At 33.1% G+C, this 18,619-nt stretch overlaps 1 protein-coding gene across 3 annotated transcripts; it reads right to left on the bottom strand.

The window, feature by feature from the left end:
* Nucleotides 1–2: 2 nt before the first annotated feature.
* LOC126851371 (intermembrane lipid transfer protein VPS13C-like) lies at nt 3–18,228 on the bottom strand. Of its 3 annotated transcripts, XM_050595260.1 has the most exons (50): nt 17,872–18,228; nt 17,456–17,563; nt 17,233–17,359; nt 16,886–17,048; nt 16,593–16,801; nt 16,292–16,466; nt 15,718–16,181; nt 15,335–15,556; nt 15,136–15,248; nt 14,848–15,056; nt 14,484–14,768; nt 14,127–14,423; nt 13,921–14,053; nt 13,596–13,826; nt 13,330–13,469; nt 13,152–13,249; nt 12,868–13,067; nt 12,596–12,775; nt 12,331–12,520; nt 12,105–12,265; nt 11,628–12,014; nt 11,344–11,510; nt 11,005–11,263; nt 10,777–10,843; nt 10,295–10,626; nt 10,049–10,187; nt 9,675–9,964; nt 9,418–9,586; nt 9,099–9,287; nt 8,541–9,023; nt 8,313–8,467; nt 8,028–8,230; nt 7,587–7,926; nt 7,279–7,491; nt 6,730–7,206; nt 6,336–6,605; nt 5,721–6,080; nt 5,441–5,629; nt 4,978–5,112; nt 4,765–4,916; nt 4,369–4,537; nt 4,101–4,288; nt 3,826–4,015; nt 3,627–3,749; nt 3,344–3,461; nt 3,082–3,205; nt 2,933–2,999; nt 2,721–2,866; nt 2,447–2,573; nt 3–1,986 (listed from the first exon to the last, which is right to left on the bottom strand). In XM_050595260.1, the coding sequence occupies exons 1-50, from the start codon at nt 18,010–18,012 to the stop codon at nt 1,852–1,854; spliced, it is 10,209 nt and encodes a 3,402-aa protein (XP_050451217.1). In that variant the 5' UTR covers nt 18,013–18,228; the 3' UTR covers nt 3–1,851. The 3 variants fall into 3 exon arrangements, with proteins under 3 accessions (XP_050451217.1, XP_050451216.1, XP_050451218.1); XM_050595259.1 differs by having other exon boundaries at nt 12,868–13,249; XM_050595261.1 differs by lacking the exons at nt 3–1,986; nt 2,447–2,573; nt 2,721–2,866; ... (6 more) ...; nt 4,369–4,537; nt 4,765–4,916 and having other exon boundaries at nt 4,988–5,112; nt 5,415–5,629; nt 12,868–13,249.
* Nucleotides 18,229–18,619: the final 391 nt, after the last annotated feature.

Below are 18,619 nucleotides of genomic sequence, written 5' to 3'. Positions count from 1 at the left end.
GATCATAGGATCGCAAAAAGTCTCGACTTTAGGAGCACAGGCAGAACTAGAACTGAAGAAAGACATTGCTAGAAGAGAAAAAAATAATATGACATGTGTGATAAAGCCGCTGATGAAATGAAAGCGAGAAAAAGAGGGAGCGTGAAAGAGCGAGAAGGAAAGAAAGAGTGTGCGTGAGTGCGTGCCGTGTGTGTTTATGTATTTGCGTGTATATTTGCGTGCGTGCATGTATGTATGTATGTATATATAATGTTGAGATTCAGAAAGAGAGAGAGAAAGAGGAACGAAAACATAGAGGAAAAAAGTGAAAGAATGAGAAAATATTCGAGATATAGTGTAGAGGACAAAAATACATGTTCGCTTTACATTCGCGCGCGAGAAATGTTTGTGTATGATGTGCGTGTACGAATACGAATACGAATGCGTATGCTATGCGTGCATACAATGCACACTTTGGGACGTATGCATATATGTGCGTGCGTTAATGTAAAAGATGGCTTTAGAGAAGAAAGAAAAATGCGGGAATGTGTGCGTGTGTATGATGCGTATGTATGCAGGGAGGATGGGGGGGACGGTAGAAAAAGGGGTGGGGATAGTGTCTGTGAAAAAGAGAAAGAAAATACGCAGCTTGCGAAATTAAGTAAATAATTGATTTAAATAATTACTTAAATTATTATTAATTTCACAGTGATTATTTAAAAAATAGGAGATTTTACAGTTTCAATATACATTTTTTTCTTTTGTTTCTTCTTTTCGATATAACTTCCTTTAAGGGAGAGAGTTGAAATTAGCGGATTCAACTAAAATTGCAATCTTTTTGGAGAATAAACGTATTTATAAAAACGTAATTAAATACTGTTGTGATAATGAAAAAAAAAGAAAAAAAAGAGAAGCGGAAAGAAGAAACCAGAAGATGAGAAAAAACCAACCATTGTAGAAGCAGACAGAAACTGGACGATAATGTAGAAACGAATATATTAAAAGGATAAAAAAAAGAAAAAGGATTTTTAAATTTAAGCTCGATCGTGCCATTAAACGATTCTAATGGGAATATATTTATAACCAAGATTTTATGCTTTTTCAAAGCGCGCATACGTTATTGTAAAATTAACAAATACCGATTGTCAGCTTGCACATATTTTGATGATTCTTACAATACGTACATTTACCTGTAATTGTAAAATCCCACTCTTGCGCAAGAGAAAGTTGCAGAAAAGAAAAGAAAAAAAAAGAAGATACATTCGCGAACTCGTCGCACACCTTCCACTGGTATACTTCCTCGTTTCGTAGAAAGAATGAATTTATAAGAGAGGCGGAATGAGGTTTAGTTTTGACACGACGTATAAAAAGTCGTTTAAAAAACGACTCGAGTTATGTCGTCGGAGATACGATTAGAAACGATTAGAAACGATTATATTGAAATAAGTTAAACAGAACACTTTCCCTGGTCCCAGCTTCTCCCCGACCCCAAAGTATCCTATTCTATAGATATCTAAATACATGTAGTTCTTAAATTATTTACTTTAGTTCGAGTGGAGATGCCTGTAAGTGTAATTTACTAAGACTTTTTGTAAATAAATTATGAAATAAACTAGACGTACTTTATCCAAGACGAAGATGCGATCTGACTTAAGGCACAAGATATAATGATAATAAAAGAAGTGTAGGGCATTAGAGAAAGAGAAAGAGAGACATCATTTTTCTTTTTCTTTGCATTCATCATATATATACCTTTTATTACGCCAAACTAAATATGTAAATACACTGATCTCTGTATCCACTTTGTTCCTTGCTCTTCATTTTCTCTTTTTCTCAATAACGGCCTCAGCCGTTAGTGCATTAGAGTTTCTCTCACTTGGAACAAATGCTGCTTTCCATATTCAGGATCATTGCGCTGTTCATTCTACGACATAACCATTCCAGAATATCCGTGGCCTCGCTCTCCACGTACCAGTCTACCATTGACGATGACGTCTCTTTTTCTTCCTGCGCGTATAACATTTAATGTAATTTTTAATCATGTGTTCAATGCTTCGTCGATCGAGTAATATTAGAATATTAGCCTTGATATTATTATTTTGATTCTTTTTATTATATAATTCCTACTTCTCTCATGCAGGGTTTAGAGAAAAATCTTTTTGTTATAGTCAACTTTGATTATTTTTAGATTGAAAAATATCAAAAAGAAATTAATGATATTTTATGATTTCATTCAATTGCTCACAATTATTGAGCATTCCATTGTTATTTCTTAAAAAATCGAGAAACTGATTGAATTGCTTCTAACAATTAATTTTCCCCAAGTTGTTAAACTTGAATATGCCACTCTTTAAAAAAAGACATGTTCGATACTTGAATGTATCAAATCATTGTTATCTTTTTTTCCACAATTGTAATATTTTAGTAATATGAATTAAATATATATTGCATTGGACATACAAATTACCTCTGTTACATGCAAAATGAGTTTATTTTTAGCGATAGTTGGCGGTGACAGCAATTGATTGGTTTCTAAAGTCCATTTCACGTTCCACGATCCCCAAGCATTTCCCTTCTCGATATAATATATTCGCCTGAAAATTCATCCAGAATTGAACCCATTCATTTCTTACATTTAAAAAAATTAATATGGCTCTATATTCTTAAAATTTTTTAGTCGTCAAATACATGAGCATTAATACACATACACAAATACAACTTTTTATAATTGCTACACTTACTGCAAGGATACTAGTGTAATGTATTTTCCGTCATTGTGGAGTGCAGCGTGTCCCCAATAAGAATCATTCCGAATGCAATGGCCTTTACTTATAGCGTTCAATAAGTACGCTCCCTTCGCTTTGTGCGTCGAGAATAACTCCACACCCTGGATAAGAGTATGATTAATGACATAAACGACAGATTACATATGAAATAGACGAACGATACTTACGAAATGTGGATTAATATATCGTGGCAATCGCACCCTGGATACAAAATTGTGTCCTACTTCCTGCGCCCTGCAAAATGAGCGATTCTTTTCTAAGATGAATGTCTTATGATGCGTGAAAGAAAAAAATAGTGCTACAGTAGCATTGATACCTTTTTATTATGTCTGGTATTACTTTCGAATGAGTTTTTAAACAAGAGCTTTCCGTCTTAAACAACACGGATATTTTTTTCCCTAATGTTTTGAAGAAATATCTCGATTCTTCTCGATGAATATCTGCACATTTTTGGTAAGATTTAGTAAACACGCCGAGAAGAAATAAAGTAATGCTCGAGCAAATTAATATTATAATGATATTAATCTTGATTTACTTTGAACTCTCGCTTATGTCATGACTAATAATTATTTACTTACTGTTTGTCGACGTGGTGATCAAGCCAGAAGTCTCTAAATCAATCTCTGTAGCGAATGAATTATCGACTAAAAATGCTAAAGGCGGTACATCCGGATTCTGATAATTTGTATCCTTTACCTAAAACAAAAAACGAATATGTACTACTTCTAGTAGTTCGTGTGAAAACTTTTGAAAACAGTCAGCCACATATTAAATTTTTTTATCATGTTCGGAAAGACACTCGCAGGTTAAATAAATATATACTATTAATGAATATGTTTAGCTTCATAGCTTTATATTTACCTTAAAAAGAGGTGCATAGTTGTTTAAAATTGAAGTTTGTATACCGTCGGGCGTAGCGTATCCCAATTCGCACGCCACTTCATACGCCAGCCTCTCCGCAGCCTCGTCGCCGCATAATAGTAACTGAAAATTCATCGCGCGATTAGCACGTTTCAATATAGAAACATGAAGAAAAACAATCTCATCCATTTATACTTACTGAATCTGGCTCGCTAAAGTTGCTCCCTGGCGATTTAAAATTGTAGCCATACTGATTTCCCAAAACAGTAGTTAATCGCACCAGCACATGAAACTGTTCCATAATCTGTGCCATATAAGTTCGCAAGAGGCGCGAAAGAAATAAATGCTCATTATTGACGACGATGAAATTTCTTTGATAACTGGGCAATCTAAACGACAAAAGTAATGGGCAAACGATATTTATCTTGTCACATACTTGCCAATTACATCACAATTAAAATTTTAATCGCTCACTTGAATTCAGCATCCCTTTCGAACGCGCCTTTCTCCGCGTAATCAAAGATGAATCGAAGAATATTGCGATAATCGAGCATGATGCTGAAATTACGCGCGTTAGATCCGTCTGCATTGGCTAACAAGCTCAAGCGCAATGCCATTGGAGAAATATATATCTGCTCTATTAAATCTCTTTTCTTGCCGTTCTGCAATTTATATGTGCGAAGCGGTCAAAATCCCTACGTGTTCATATAATAAGAAATTAATATAGCTTATATGATCGTACGTTATTAATTTTGTGAAATGAAGGAACACGCATATTGGACACGTCCCTCCTGAGTTTGGCGGCGATTGAGTGTTTGGTCTCTGGATTCTTAGGTATTAGATTGATCAAGGAACAAAGAAAGGTCTCTTCCAAATTTAAATTAAACTCCCTGATGATGATACATATACCTCTAAAAGAATATTATTTGGAAATTAATATACTACTATATGTATAAGTAATAATATCATGTTATCATACAGTAATTATAGTAATATAATAAAAGATTATTAATATTATATAGTTAATAAATAGCAGTAATATTATTAGATAATATTATATAATAATATTTTACTATATTATTAATATTATTATTCATACTATTATTAGTATATTATTTATATTATGCGTAAACTGTACTTGTAAATGGTGTTCTTCAACTTGCGTTGCTTTAGATATGAGAACTCTAAGCAGTGTTTCAATCTGCGGGTTCCAGCATAATTCACAAAAGTCTTTTGCAAGCTAGGATATAGAACCACCGGAAAAACAGCTTCGCTCAATTGATTATCAACCTGTGCAAGATGGACAAGAAAAGTTATTATCGCAAATTGTAATTATGAATACAATTAATACCTGTATCCTGTGAATATATCCCTGCAAATAACAAAGCGTCGTGGATTCCCTGCAATGCAGCCAGATACCTGGCGAATATGTCCTTCGCAACTTTCCAAAGAATGGTTTGGTCATCTGCATTTTCACTAAATCAACCTGCAAAATATTTGAAAAAGAATATGTTGAAGACAATCATTGATTTTTGCTGCGCGATAAAACACAATCACAGCGAATACATGCAAATATTAAAATGATCTTTGTGATAAACACTAATGAATCATATTTTATGTTCAAATACCCTACATATTTAATTTTTGTAACTAGAAATATCGTATTTGTATAATGGACATAATGCTATTAAGTTACATTTTATCAAACGATTAAGTAGAATCGAGAGCAAGGGCAGCGATATATAAATGCCTACAATGTAGTTCAAAGGATTACATTAGATAGCATACATCAATGAAATCATTTAGAATCATACATCAATGAAATTCTCCAATTGTGCCGCCTTTGCGGAATTCGTATACTTGTTTTCCAGCCAAGCGCTCAATTCCAACGACAAACTCCTCCATCGTTTGCTGAAGTAAAGCTCCCAATGCGCGGCGGAATCGATCACACTGGCGTACAGTAACTCTCGTCTGGCACTGTGAAGATTGGTTTCCTTTACGACCTGTGCAAGGAAAAAAAGTCAATCGATCTTTGGTTTATCATAGCTGGACTGACTTACATAAAATCGCTTCTAAATCGTGTCTTTAACTTACAACGCTGATTCCAATAGCCGCGATTGACAAAAATATTTCTCTTTTGCTCGCTTCGGGATCGATGATGCTTCTCACCTTCAGATATACACTCTCATGCTGAGTAAATAGCAACACGCGTTGTTCACCTTCCATGTAGCTCACCCAATAAACCTCCGTTTCATCTTGCCGAGCGTGCTCCAACACTTGTGGCTTTGTGTCGGATTCTACATTAGAAGAAGAATGAGCAGTACTTATGCTCGTATCTTCCGACCACGACGGCTTCGCGTTTGCTAGCGATTTAGGAACAACTTGGGAGGAATGAGACGCACTGTCGCGCCGTTCGACGGTTACAAAAGTTACCGTTTCGTGTCCGCAACCGTCCTACAAGCAAACAAAAATGTTAGTGCCAAGTAATCAATCCGCAAAAATTAATTTAAATTAAACTGACATTGAGAAGACTAACCCCATGGATTTTAATTATTGCTTTAATAATAAGGATTGGAGATCTCGTCGAAATTTAATTCAACAAAAAAAGAATTAAGAAATTTGTCGCTTCAAAAAATGCAAGATGGAAAATCTTGTCAAAAATATAAGAAAATTAAGACACAATAACAGAGACACTTTTTCTTTCACTACCGTTTCAAGTTGTGTTCTATAGCCGAATGCATTATTGTTATAAACGTTCCAAATCAGTTCTCTAGTCTGAGTAGGATCGTCCCAAGTGTATAGCAGACTTTGAAACGGTTTGAGCAGAGCGACTTGACCCAAACCAATTTGATTCAGCTTCAAAAATAGTTTGTCGCAGAGATTATCCACTCGTACAGGTATATCGTTGGCGATGTATCTTCGGAATATTATACGATATGGAGTATTTATGCCACCTTCGATCTCTACGCATAACGCCGACTATAAATTAGAAAATCTTGATATGAAATCTCTTCAAGTATCACAAAGTAAATTATAAAATTCTGTACAAGATCCATTCGACTGATTGTTATAATTAATATGCAATCGCGTGTCTTCGTCTTACCCCGTTATCCATTCTCAGCACAGTCTTGCCCACATATGTAATATCGAAATGTTGCGAGACCAGCTGACTGTTTCTCCATTTTATCCTCATTTTCATGGATTCAGTAACGGGCCAGAATGATATCTCTTGCCCAGGTAAAAGATCATTCCAGAGATCGGCCGCTTCATTCTCTTCCATAAACCTCAATGCCTTCTTAGTTTTGTTGCAGATAAAAAAATATGGTAGAAACGTTATAATTTTCGTGAAAATAGGCGATAAGCGGGAACTTTCTATCTCCGTTAAGATCTGATATTTTCGCCCGCGTTCAATATCTCGACAAACGATCAACGACATCGATGTAATTCCGTCCAATCCAAATGGCATCGACCACTCGGACTGATGGGCCCTTAATCGAACCATGCTCTTTTTATTATTCTTTTGAGAAAACACCATCAACTCTTCCTCCGGCATCTCATAAGTTATGTGAGGATGGCAATCCTAAACAAAGAATAATAACATAAATCATAGTTTATTATTATGAAAATCTAATTGTTTGGATTATTATATTACCTGGATAAATAGCGGTAAGCCAGACTTATTTATCATCCAATACTGTGATTGTATAATGATGTTCCAACTGGAAATTTTGCCTAATTCTAAGCATAACAAGAAGGGTTTCGTCAAATCCGACTCGTTATCTGCAGACATTAATACAAACTTTCGCTCTAGGTTCATATTCAGTTTTACCGCACCCATCCAAGATGCGCCCAAGTAATTATGTATCTGCATATAAAATTATTGAGCGGTGTGTAATTAAACGATGCAAAATATTTGCTACATTTGCATATAGTTGACTTTTTTTTCAAAATTCTACGCACCTTAAAAATAAATTGTACATTACTGCTTTGATGCAAAGAATGCATGTTTATTTTTTCCCCGGGTTCGATTTTCACTTCGTAATTAATGCTAGGTATACTAACATCGATGACGAAGGGCAGCTGATTATTAAAAATTACAGGCGGTACGATATTTATCAAGTAATTCGGCACTTGACAACCCGAAGGACGAGTCGTTAACGGAACTTCCGTACATATCGCCCTAACACAAAATACATTACAATTAATGTCGTCCTTCGCTTTGCAGCACACGTCTTTAAATGCATTTGCTGTATCCCTCAAATCTTTCCAATAAATTTCTTCCTCGCTGACTTGATATTTTCTATATAAATAATATATTTGTTATTGTATTATATTTTATCGTATTTCCTTCTTAAATAAAAAAACAATTTATAAACTGACTTAATATACGAATCTACTTACTCTAGATATGCAGGAAGAATGTGTATCGGACAATGATAAGCGATATATAAAGGAATGTTGTAAGTCGCATCAGGTTCGATGATCACCATTCTTATATTATGATCAAAAGGATTTGTAACTTCACCGGTAGGTGTTAAACCTAGTTTGTCAACCACCGCTTTCTTATAATAAAGTTCAAGTGCGTACGATGTTTCGTTTCGAAACTAAAAGATATCTTCCCATTAGCGGAAAAAACACAAAAGACGGTGATGCAAAACAAAATGAATAAATAAAGGATTACATTACCTGTAACGGAGACCGCACGCAAACCGTACGATGTAGATAACTGTTTATCGTCGCCTCTATTACCAGATAATAGCGGACATCGTGTTTTACAGGACGAAGCGATACGAGATTGCATGTCTCCTTCTTAGGGCAATACACCAACACATCCTCGAAACCTGCATTAAGAGTAAAAATTGGTTATTCACATATTTATGATATATTTCGTATAGAGAAGCGAGTAGAAGTTACCTTCAAAAATGACACGAAGAAGCTCGCCAGTTATAAATTTGTAGATTTGAACCGGCGAGTTGACAGGAAAAGTTTGACATTCTGATACTACTACGGTGGTGTCTTTACCGATCCATCGAGGACTCGTGAGATCCACTTGGGTTTCATTTTCCGGACTGCTAGGCACGCTGGTCGGCGAGTTTCCGTCATGTGCAAAATTATGCGCGGCTAAGACACGCGTGACACTGTTTCCGTCTACTTCTTCTTGAACAAGCAGTTCCACTCGACTCGCATGACCTATGTCGTTTAGTACAGTCAATTCTCGTGTGTTGGTTGGTACGAACGGGATTCCACCCTTGACTCTTGCAAATGCATTTGACATCGCATTCCATGTCGCGATCATGTTTTCCGTTATGGTGATGTTGATTTTGTCCTCCGAATATAGAATAATATGCGGCGCGAAAAGATTTGCTTTCGCTAGCGTACGTGGCGTGGTAGAATTAACTGCATGCAAAATTAAAACATTAATATAAACAACTGAGATTTAATACACATGTGAGACTCTGAATTTACACATACAAGATTCGCAGTTACAATCCAATGTTAATTCCAGTTCCTCATCTTCATTTGTACTCGAATCGTCGGAATCACTTTCTTCGTCATCGCTATTATTATTAAATAGATAATTGGAAATCTTTGTTAATTTTGTATCGCTTTCGTCATCGTCCGTATCAGACTCATCCTCATATGTAATGTAAGTTTCAGGCTCTGTTTGTTTAAAAAATTCCCACATATATATATATATAAATTTTTATCATATGACTAATAAAATATATAGTACATATATAAATAATTAATTCTCATGTATTAAGTAAAACAATCATATGAATAATTTCACCTTTTCTCTTAGAGATCACATCAACATCAGGTCCAATAAATATCATATCTGTTACATCTTGTTCATTATATTTTATATCCTTCTTTTTTGCTTTCGTACAATCTTGTTTTATGCGATGGCAAAAATCTGTCCAATGGGAATTAATCATATTTGCTTCACCTCGATACGTCTGAAAAAATCAAATATGTAAAACATATTAATAGATAATTAATAAAAAATAATAATATAAATGTGTAGTAATCGATAATATTTGTAACCTTAATAATGAATTCCCATGGTTTATAATTTACATCATCCTTTGTGCAAAGTTCCACGAATGGCTCCCAATTCTGATAAGCTCTATTGTAACAAAATGCGTGAAGTTTTATATTAGACTCGAGATGGAAATTGTTGTACCAATCATCAATAGTAGCAGTAACGACAGTTTCTATTCTCATTACTGGAAATCTTCCTACAGAATACTCCATTTCCAACAATATACAAATTAGTACAGGTCTCAAATTGAATATTACATGATTGTTATGATGATGGTCCAACATCGAGTCTCCTAATAACAAAAAATGCAAATTATTTAAATAAATATAACAGAATTGTAACAGAATAATCTATATTGTATCACAAGATATTTTACCTTCATCAGTTTTCTTATACGGTATACAAGAAACTTTTTTTGGTGTCCAGAGATTATTATACATGTTGGCATTTTGATTGTTATCATCATCCATTTTCGAATTAATGCTGCTCAAAAAAGTCGACGCTTCATTCAATATCTAGAATGTAGACATTAATAATATGCAATATAAATAATTCAATCACAGTTCACACAATATCACGTAAATTTTATATATCAGAGATTCAGCATACAAGTCATACTTACATCGAGAAAGGTATGGATCACTTCTACTGATAAATGTACATTAATACTATTTATAGCAACGGCGATTTCTTCATTACCGCTCGACAATTCTTTCTTTTTAGAAATTTCTATATCGCAAGGATGTAACAACCAATACGGAGACTCGTAATTTCCCCGACCTTTGGTCTTGGCATTGACATTGGTCAGGGTGCAGACTATCGAAGAGGAACAACCATGTCTGCTGCTTTCGATGAACACTTCTGTCTGCATTCGAATCACGTGTGTATTATTTTTCTCCAAGTCACCGAATAGAAAAATATCTGGCTTTTGTATTCTAATTGATACAGAAGTACCTAAAAACATTAGAATTAATCGTTTTACTTTCTACATGTAAAATCATACGAAAAATGTCACACATATATATGAATATATATAATCGCTATTGAGAACGAGAGAAAAAGCCAGTTTTGTATACAATCTGCATGCATACATAAACAAACTACCTGGTTGCTCCTTAAAATATTGGGAGCAATTTATTTTGTCAGTTTCTGTGTTTATAGCATTCCGGTTCTTGATTTAAATCAAATACATTGATGGAATTAATTTTATTCAATAAATATATTTTAGACAAGATGTATAATTTTTAAAGGAGAATTGTGAAAAATAATTGAAAAAAATAGTTTTAATGATCTCTATTACCAAATGAATTTTCCAAACGAATTTATATTTACCATTTGATTATTATTATCGTATCCATGATTGATGATTCCTTTCTCTATCTGCTCGCCAGGTAAGGAATCCAGAAAGTATCGTCCCAAATGCATCAAGAAAGGTACAGACAAATTAATTCGCACGTCTTGAATAAGAGCGTCGAAACACTTTTCCTTCGCTTGAGTACGACTGTATGTAACATCGACTATAGGAGACATCGACACAGAAATACGAGATTCTAAATTCTTTTCTAAGGATATTGCCGGCGATTGTATTATTCTGAAAACGTAAAATCAGATTAATAAAGGATCAAAGGCCAACAAGATTTTTTTTTAAAGCTCCCGATCAACGATACACACTTTTTTTCAATGACCGAATCTTTGCGTGTGTCTTGCAATAAGCAGCTTTGCAAAGAGAGTTTCATTTTCACACTCTTGTCACTATAAAAGTCCCAGGTATTTATAGTTTCTCCGAAGCTCAATTTGCACAAACCATGATTCAAGTCGCGCACAGGAGAACTCAACACCTGTAACATAATATAATCAAAATATATGATAGTTCAATATTGATTAATTTGATATTAACATATATATATATATATATATATATATATATATATATATATACATATATACATACACACCTCTTCTGTGTCCATAAATAAATTCAATTGCAATCCCTCCAAAGTAAGTTTTATATTGACTTCGCATAATACTGTTTCATTATGAGTTAAAAAGTCTTCCAACTTCTTCATCATAACATCATCATTGTGCTCGACATTCTTTTGGGAGTTTTGCATTGAAATTCTATCCTCATTTTCGCTGATCTTCTTAAGCAACGGTATTTTGGAAATATTATCTTGCCACACCGATATAAGGGACTTAAGATCCCGTTGACTCAAGTTTATATTTACAATATCGATTGCTCCTTGCACATTGAATAAACCATACGTTTGGAATTCCATAATACTACGGTATTCCGTTTTTCTCTTGATATCAAACTGAATTTGTATAGGTTCGATAATGGGTTCCTAAAATTATTTCCTTATGTAATACACATTTCTTTTTTAAGAAATACGCTGATGTAATAAAATTAATTGGAATGTTCAATTTAACTTTACCTGCACTTCCAAGTCTCGCGCCAAGGTCATAATTGCCCTAGATATAGTCACAGATTTCAATTTTATCAAAATATTATCGATTATCAATGGTCCATTATCATTAACCATCGTTTTCATCGATTGTCCACTATTCTTGAAAAAATTTTCGACTGATAATATGCCTGGAAATAAATTCTGTTAAAGAACTATCTCAATTTGTATAATTCTCATGGAAGCAATTCTATACCCGTATCGAAGACCAAGAGATTCGGGGCATCTTTCTTCTGTGGTAGCAGAAAAGTAGGTCCTTGTATATCGATAAAAATGTGTAATTTCGTTGCACTCCTTTTGAACAACTCTATTCCTCCGACAAACTTATTTTTCAAATAATTTAAGAAGCGAGTGTAGTATGTGGAAGCAAATGGCCTCACAAAATTCTATATAAATATAATTAAAGTGTAAATATCAATATCGTAGTAAAATACAAATATAAAGTAAGAAATCTATCATACCCTTAAATCGTACAGAATTTTAGAAATGATCACACAATTTATTCTTCCGATAGAGAGCTTGAAAGTGCCATCTGACATCACATCATCCTGATTAGTGTCAATATCCGAACATTTATATAACCTTGGCGTATGTCTTACATATTTCAGATCACACACCTTGTCCTCATCGGTTGTCAAAATCTTTGATTAAAATTTAAAAATTATATATATTGTGTGCGTGTACGTGCGCATGTGTAGTTAAAAAAAATACACATATTATTCAAGGTGATTACTTTTGAATAAAGCGTGTCGTCGTTCAAATCTTCAGCAAGTATACTTCTGAGATGGGCACGCAACACCATTCTCTCGTTTGCATTGTAGATGCAATCGTTTTCCAAGCCCGAAACTTTAATCTCCATTAAATCTATATCCTTGTCACAGAATCGTAGTGCTAGCGAGCTAAGTCTGGTTGAATAATTCAGTTTAATTGCACCTATAAAAATATCGTTGCAAGATGTAAAACTAATTGATACTCCCTTTCCACCCCCAAAATGTATATCTTCAAGAATACTTATACCTGGTGGAATGGGTGGATCTATATCCTTTTGTTCCCATTTTATGATATTACTGCATATCTTCTCAGCATACTTGATTATCAGTGTACCATCACATATACTGGAAGAAATAAATCAATTAGTGTCTCTAGGAGTATCTATCAAGAAAATTGTGTATTTTCTTGTGTGTCTTTTACTTACGTTTTAAATTTATGCCAGTAATCTTTTATTTTTAATAATGCAGATCTATGAAGATTGATATTAATATTCAATAGATTCACAACCAGTGAGCGTTCGATATTTTTAAAGTGCGACTTGAAATCGGGGCAATTTGATTTAACCTTTAAAATAGAAATAATTAATGCACATTTTACAAATCAGGAAGTATGTATATATATATATATATATATATATATATATATATATATATATATATATATATATATATATCATTGTGCAAAGATTACCTTACGATACGATACAACGAGAACTTCGTAAGACTCGTCGGTGGATATCAATTCCAAATATGATCCAGTAACGCCAGCGTTTGTCTTATCGACTAGAAAAATCGCTCCAATACCGAATTGAACAGCAACACCATATTCCATCATAGCTGCTTCATAGTACAAAGTATGCAATCTCAAATTGAGATAGGGCTGTTCTCGGTTGTCCACCATATGTTCAAAATTTATGGAGAACTAAAGATTTTAAAAACCAGATATATATCAATAACATATTTATTTAATAAGATATGTATTTATTTAATAAGATGCTTGATAAAACTGTACTTGCCTCGTTTATAGCAAATCGAAGTAACAAATTAATGTGGTTACATGGAGATATATTATCATCAAATCCAGATAAATTAATTGTTTTAGATAACAGCTCCAAGTCTTCTTCGCTAACTTCCGAAGAGACAACACTCCTAATAAGAAATTAGAATAATTTGATCTTAATCTTAACATCTTGAGTAGTGAGAGACTTTCATATGACATTACCTGTCAAGTTTTGGTACATTATTGGTAACAACTTCCTTGATAATAGGTTTAAAATCATTGTGCATCATTGTAACAGATGGCAAGCACACACTAGATTGTACTTTCATCAATTCTTTCACCGAAGTAAAAGCAATTCTTGATTTTTTTTCGAGAGTAGAATTTTTAAAGGTAGCTTTATATTTTTCAACATTATTTTCATATAGAACAAGCAATTTATTCAAAAAATGCGTCATCAATTGCAATTTATTTTCTGATAAATTAAATTTTACGTTTGAAATATGTACATTAAGTTTTGTCCTGTGAAAAGTTACATATTAAAAAGAAGAATAAACAAGAGGAACAGCAACAATTTCTTACCGTGGTAATTGACGATATTCCGGTCTAATACTATACGAAAGTGTTGCGTTCGCTTGTAACTTGGATAATAAATGATATTCTGAATCGCTTCGTTTTCTCGCTGAACGCCAATCGTCGCCCGAATGACAAAATAAAATCTGCGCCCCGGAAAACACCATATTAAGTCTGTCGTAAAGTAATTCTTCCAATTCCATAAGAGTAGCGTCTTCCAATTGCAGATTTGTTGCTTGAAGTTCATTGACCAATGTCACATTACCGAGATCCAAGACAAGTATATGACCTCCTCTAAAAAAATAATTATATACAAAATGTAATGTTTTTCATATGCTTTCATTTATATTAATTCTACATATAGTAAGCATACCTTTGAATCGATCCGTGTTCGGGAAATATAACATATGGACATATAATATCTATTTTAAAGCTAATTCTCAATGTCTGTGAAATGATGTCGTCCACAAAGTTGAAATATTTTCTTTTAACATAATCCCACAATCTATATATTCCGAGAATCGTGTCATATATATAATTGGTGTTGAATTTGAAAAAGTTTATAATCTCCATTATGGCAAACTGAATAAAAAATAACAAATGTATGAGAGAAAATTACAAAAGTTGCGATCAAAACAATCGCGTATAAAAGCGTTATTACATGATGATAAGTCACTTCAATAGCTTCCAGCTTTATGGACACTTCAAAAATAGGATCCATATTTAGTCCATTTTTCTCAAAATCTATGGCCAAAAAATAGGTAGACACATTTCCTGTCAAACATATATAATAATTGCAATTAATATTTGTAATATTTGTCTATTAATTGTTTAGAGAGAGAAATAAGTAGACACATTACCTGTCAACACATTATCAACAGTAATTAAAGGAACCAAATCACCGTCAGTCGATATAGCCTCGATAACAAAACTTTCAGCACGAGCAGATATCTTGAAAGCTAATAATGTAGGCCGTGCCTCAATACTTGTCAGGAATTGTGCGACAGTTACAATCAACATTTCTTTGCCTTTGCTCAAAAGAGTCAGACAACAATTTGCCAAAGTAAAATTCAATTTGTAATCTACAAACATGAAAAGAGAATTTTCGTTAGATAAAAAAAAAACAAAAATTCTTGTCAAATATTTGCTCTTTGTGATACATAATTCTTGTGATTCTACATAACATGTATAAAAAAAAAAACAATTAATAATCTTACAGTGAGGAAAATATTTATGCACTCACCAATTTGCTTTAATGATTTTTCCAATTTTATCTGTGTATTATCCTTTACATCTATCATTGAATTTTGACTTTCTTCTTTGTTGCATTGAACCATTATATTTTGGTCATTGTTCGATAATATTTCGACATTGACATCTTTTGATGAACTCGTTATTGTTTGACACTCGCGCTCGATATCCTTATTTTTCAATTCTTGTTTAGCATGCTCTCTAGCGATCACTATGTTTAATATTGTCAGACTATCCTCATATTTTTGCAGATCCAGTTTCAGTTCTGTGTCGTTTGGTCGTTGCAAACTTTGAATGCATACCTCTTTATAGTTTCTATAATTTTTCCTATGTTTGGCTATATGCGACCAAGTATATGGTTTGATATAATAATTCAAAATAGAATTATATGCATATCTCCACCAAGATGCTGGCTCCTCATACACGCTTTTTTCTGGTCGATATTTAGCATGTGGTCTGCAAATATTACATACAACTATTAATTTTTAATCACTAATTTTATCAGAGAGAGTTTATTAAAAAGGCATATGTTATTAAAATAAATACAATCTAAGCAAATTCATTACCTATTGATGCTCGCTCGTAACAAAGAATCTTGAATATGGTAAAATGTAGCATATTGCGCTTCAGATAATTGCATTGCCACATCTTGGAGCACAATATCAACTAACATACGAGAAGCTTGCGTTTCTGTACCTTTGTGTATAATGACTTTGATCTTGGCCGTAAATGGCTTCAACACTTTTCGACAAAAAAAATGTCATTAAAATCAGAAGATAAAGATAAAAATTGAAAAATAACATTTTTCTTTTTTCAGACACAAGATAATAACGATAATATAATGGACAAATAATATCTCAAACATACAAAACTGAAATTCCTTGTTCTTCATTCCAAACGTTTGCAGGGATCTATGCATCGCACTTTTCCATGCAAAAAGGTTGGGCATGTCCCAATTTCCCTGGATATTTATACAAGATTCCGTATCGTGATCCATATACACACTGAGCGATTCTGTGCGTATAAGCTGATACACTGTTTGTGAATTTGTAGCGCAAACTCCGGGCTTCCATTTACTGAAATTCATCATTTCTATCAATAACATTGGACACGTATAATCAAGAAGAAACATGACTATATATTATCAAGTTACTTCTTACTTGTTGGTAGTTGTAATTGATATACTTTGTATACATATACCACAGGCACAGAGAAAGTTACGCAATATTTTTTCTTCGTATCTAATATGTACATTATTTATAGTAATTTGAAAGTTTTTTGTAACTGATGCTAATAGACCATCAAATAGCTGAGGAGGTAGACCTATGAAAAAAAAAGATGAATTATACAGAGATAAAATCTCATTAAGAAACATATTAAACATTATTAAGTTGAAAAACTTTTACAAACTTGTTATTCAAATATATAGACATTTCCTAGCAGAAATAACATAAATTCAAAAGAATTTATTAATATAAATAATATTTTGATAAGAATATTTAACTACCTGCTCTAAATAATTCATCGTCTTTGAGATCCTCAAGAATTTTCTTTTTTTCTGCTCTTATCAAACGTTTCTGTATCTCTGAATCATATGGACCTGATAGTGAAGGTACTGCTACCGCATATATGTCCTAAAGAGAATAAAAATAATTATATGATTTCATATTATTTCAGTATACAATGTTACAATATAATTATATATTATGTATAATGTATATGCTCAATACCTCTATGCATATCACAATTGGTTGTGAGAAAAGTCCAGACCATGGTATCTTCAAAATAATTTTTCCTATCAAGCCAATCTCTATTCTAATAGGTAATCCCAGTTGATACTGAAAACATAAAAAAAATATCAAAAATATATGTATATCTGTGATTCTATTTTATATATAATCTGAGGATCATTTTGACTGAATCTAGATTAACTTAATCAGCGATATATTGAAATCGATGAATAGATTGATGCTAATCACCAAATACATTGTTCCTAATCAAATTTCTTTCAATTTTAAAAATTAATAATTCTATCCTCATGTATTAACAAAACAATGCAGGCTGTACTTATAAATTAATTGACAATTAAGTTAATCGAAATTTAGTCCTAAAAATTTTTTTATTTAAACCACTGAGAAAATCATACCAGAGCTTCCGGTTTCAACTTGAGGTCGGTGAGACATGTATCCCCGGAGAAAATACCGACGTTGAACTGCTCCGTGTCCAGATCCTCTACGTACCTGCCCAGCAGGCGGTTCAAAAATGCCGCTATAGCCCCCTCGAACATCGTTGTGTCAGGACCGTTATTGGTTTTGTATTTGTATATTTCGCGAGCCAAGAGAAGACCGAAATCAACTGGAATCAACCTGGTACTCGGTCGTTACAATCATCATAACCTCGAGATTGTAATTCGCAAAATAATTCAGTCATGCGCGACGCCACCGCAATCCTTATCGATCTCGAATTTCGTTTTGTCCAGAGTCTCTTGTCAAAAGCAGACGGACTGTTTACATGTACTAGGTTACATTCCCAGAGCGCATAGATCGTTTGGAAAGCTATAATATATGTCACGTAAACTATAGATTTTGCACGATGAGTGTTGCTTTTTATTGGTCGAAATGAAGTTTGAAAAAACATGGCGGAACCAATAGAAAGTATTATGGGAAGCATGTAATAAATTTAAAAAATATTGAAATAAGAAAATTACAAACAATTTATTTTTATTTAAATATAAAAATTACAAATATCTACTGTTTTATAAATTTTTAAATTAAAAAATAAAGAAAAATTAATTTAGACAACAATAATATAATAATACTTAGTAATAATATAACAATATTATTATAAAAGAATATAAACTTTTTAATTTTATTTAATTGTAAAATACATTGCTA

This window comes from Cataglyphis hispanica, chromosome 8, assembly GCF_021464435.1.
Source record: "Cataglyphis hispanica isolate Lineage 1 chromosome 8, ULB_Chis1_1.0, whole genome shotgun sequence".
Lineage (NCBI taxonomy): Eukaryota > Metazoa > Arthropoda > Insecta > Hymenoptera > Formicidae > Cataglyphis > Cataglyphis hispanica.
Note: the sequence above shows the minus strand (reverse complement) of the source record. Positions and strands in the feature narration are given on the sequence as shown.